The following is a 2543-nucleotide window of genomic DNA, read 5'->3' as shown; positions in this document are numbered from 1 at the left end:
TGCTCCAGCACTTTGAAGGAGAGATCATTGGAGTCATCAGAATGGAAATTCCACCCCGATACTGACTGTGAAACACAGAAAATGACATCTCAGATAATGGTATTTCTTTTTCGTGTTGGATTGGGTGACCTCCATTTTGAGAGGACATATCAGAAGACAACCCCAGCTCCTGAGGCCACGCTTTGCCTCACCTATTTTAGAAAGTCCACTGTATTCACCAGTACAGTACCCTTCTCCCTCTCCCACTTCAAGTTTCATGCGGTGTTTTTTCCCCCCAACATGTATTTAGAAAACACTTCACATTACTCTGTGCCCCAAACTGAAGATACCAACTCCCCATGAAAGAAAAAAAACTCTGTTACCCTGGGGCCAGTCTGTCACCAGTATCACACTTTGGTCACATCTGATCTTCAGTGAAAGCTGGCAGTCTTTGTAAGTGACAATTTTACTTCTGGGTGACTGTGGTTTGTAAGTCAGCTCTGCACTGGGATATTTTAGCAGAATCCATAGAAAGATGAATAAATCACCCTGCAGGTGGGAAACCTCTCCCATTCCCCAATTTGACCTCCAAGTCATGTTCCAGCAAACACCTTCTAAGTGAGCACGTAACTGCTTGACCCGCACAGGCGTCAGAGGCGAGTGTGATTCTCACAGCCATCATCGCTGGACTGCGCCGGCGCTGCCTCTTCCGAGACAGCCGTGCCCACCCCATTGTGCACAGCGTGGCCACGGTTCAGATGTTCTTCCCGTCCTTGTGTGCCACTGGGAGGAACCAATGTGTGTCTCTTCTGCACCTGCTCCAGTATCTGCAGCACCTGGAATTAGTAAACACAGCTGTGAATGGGTTAGTAATTAGGGGAAAGCACTAATTTCTTCTCCAGCTAGTGAAATAATTCCCTGTTCTCTTTCAAACTCTGTGTCTGGGCTCAGCCTTGGGATTACACTCAGCATTTCTGTCTGCTCAGAGGTCGCTGGGACAGGTGTAAATGGAGAGCTTGTCCCATGGAGGTCCACGACCTTGGATGTCAGAGCTCTTTCTGCAAACGGATCAGTCTCACCTCGCACATTCCCCACCTAAGTGCTCGGGCACAGAGAGGTGCAATGATGGTCTGGAGGCAGGATCAGGCCACAGGCAACATGGAGCTCTGTTTTTCTGCACTTTCACACCACCCTATGATAACTCCTCAGGCTGTCACAGAATTCTTCACCTCTTTATGGAACTAGGAAACCCTCAGTCTGAAACCCACTTCATGGAGATGGAGAAAGAGAGCAGAAACAAAATCAAAATGGATTTTACCTGAGACTTGGGGATGATCCCGACTCTGAAGAATCCTATGTTTCCACTCTCAATTTTGGTGCAGTCCACAACGGTGGAGGCAATGTTCTCTGGGGAAGGTCCATCACAAAGAACTGCATCCACCTGAAGAGCAAGAGATGATCACACCAAGTTCCCCTCAGGCACTTGGGAAAAGAGAGGGCAGTTTCCCCCTCTCAACAGCGGGTACGTATGATCAAAGGCAACTTTGCTCCTTCCTACCCCACTATATTGACACTAAGGGCTGAATTTGGAATGAATGAACTTAATAAAAGCAAAGAGAGCTCGAGCTCTATGGGGTGCAGGTCAGCAGTACAGCAAAGACAGGTTTACATCAGCTGAGGAGCTTTGAAGAAGTTCCATCCACAAAGCAAATGTGTAGAAAACCACATTCTCGAGGAGTTAGAGGTGGAAGATTTGTACCAGCATTTGTTTAAAACTGCCACGAATATACAAAACGTAGCGCACTCAGGATTTGGCAGTGAAATGAAAGACAGCCACTTGAATGGCTGTGACCATAGTACTTTCAGAACTTATCCAGGAACATTTTAGAGCTTTGGCACCAATCTTAGCCCAGTTTCAGCTTTAGATGGGAATCTCCTGTGCTCTGACAGCTCAATGCCAGCTGGAGCCCTGGCACGTTCAAGCATCAGTGGGTTTATTGCTTGTAAGCAAAGAAGGATTTGGTTTTTTGTTGCTCATATCATTCTGTGTTGGAAGATGAACTAACTCACGTTGCCAAGCTGTAACTATACTGTATAAATCGTAAGAACTTTGGTTTCCCACCAAGTTCTGTATTTTACACTGTTCTTTCACTATGACACCAACATGAGGAACATCCAGGAGATTTTTTTAATGAGGTGCTTTCCCAGATTCTTGACACCATCTATTGATTTGTCTGCTGCAAACAAAGTGGTGGTGTTCTCCCACCCCCACATCTTTTGAGACCAGCCAGAATTAAAAGATCCAGAGCCCCAGTTACCTTATCTCCCAGCTTGGCATACACTTGGTTGTGGTGTGTTGTGTCCGCCTCTCCCGTTGGGTTAGCTGAAGTGACCACAATGGGGCCAACCTGATGACAAAAAAATGGGAACAAAAGCTCTGAGCAGGTTGTGCTGTACCAAACAGATGACTTGAACTCTGAAGTTCACTCACGAGTCTCTGGGACTCTAAAGAGAACTCAGTGTGACCCACCTAGGTAGAGACACCTACTTTGTAGGCAAGTACA

The 2543-nt window shown here is 46.6% G+C and overlaps 1 protein-coding gene across 1 annotated transcript in view; it reads right to left on the bottom strand.

Annotated features, from left to right (window-relative positions):
* Positions 1 to 629: 629 nt before the first annotated feature.
* The window catches only part of LOC104527044 (uncharacterized), an 8453-nt gene continuing 6539 nt past the window's right edge, over positions 630 to 2543 (bottom strand). The window contains exons 7-9 of the mRNA XM_010170661.1: positions 2298 to 2387; positions 1298 to 1420; positions 630 to 815 (exon numbers count right to left, since the gene is read on the bottom strand). Coding sequence (XP_010168963.1) covers positions 630 to 815; positions 1298 to 1420; positions 2298 to 2387 — 399 coding nt within the window. The remainder of the gene's footprint in view (positions 816 to 1297; positions 1421 to 2297; positions 2388 to 2543) is intronic.

Source organism: Antrostomus carolinensis, unplaced genomic scaffold, assembly GCF_000700745.2.
Source record: "Antrostomus carolinensis isolate BGI_N321 unplaced genomic scaffold, ASM70074v2 scaffold1266, whole genome shotgun sequence".
NCBI classification, from domain to species: Eukaryota; Metazoa; Chordata; class Aves; order Caprimulgiformes; family Caprimulgidae; genus Antrostomus; species Antrostomus carolinensis.
Note: the sequence above shows the minus strand (reverse complement) of the source record. Positions and strands in the feature narration are given on the sequence as shown.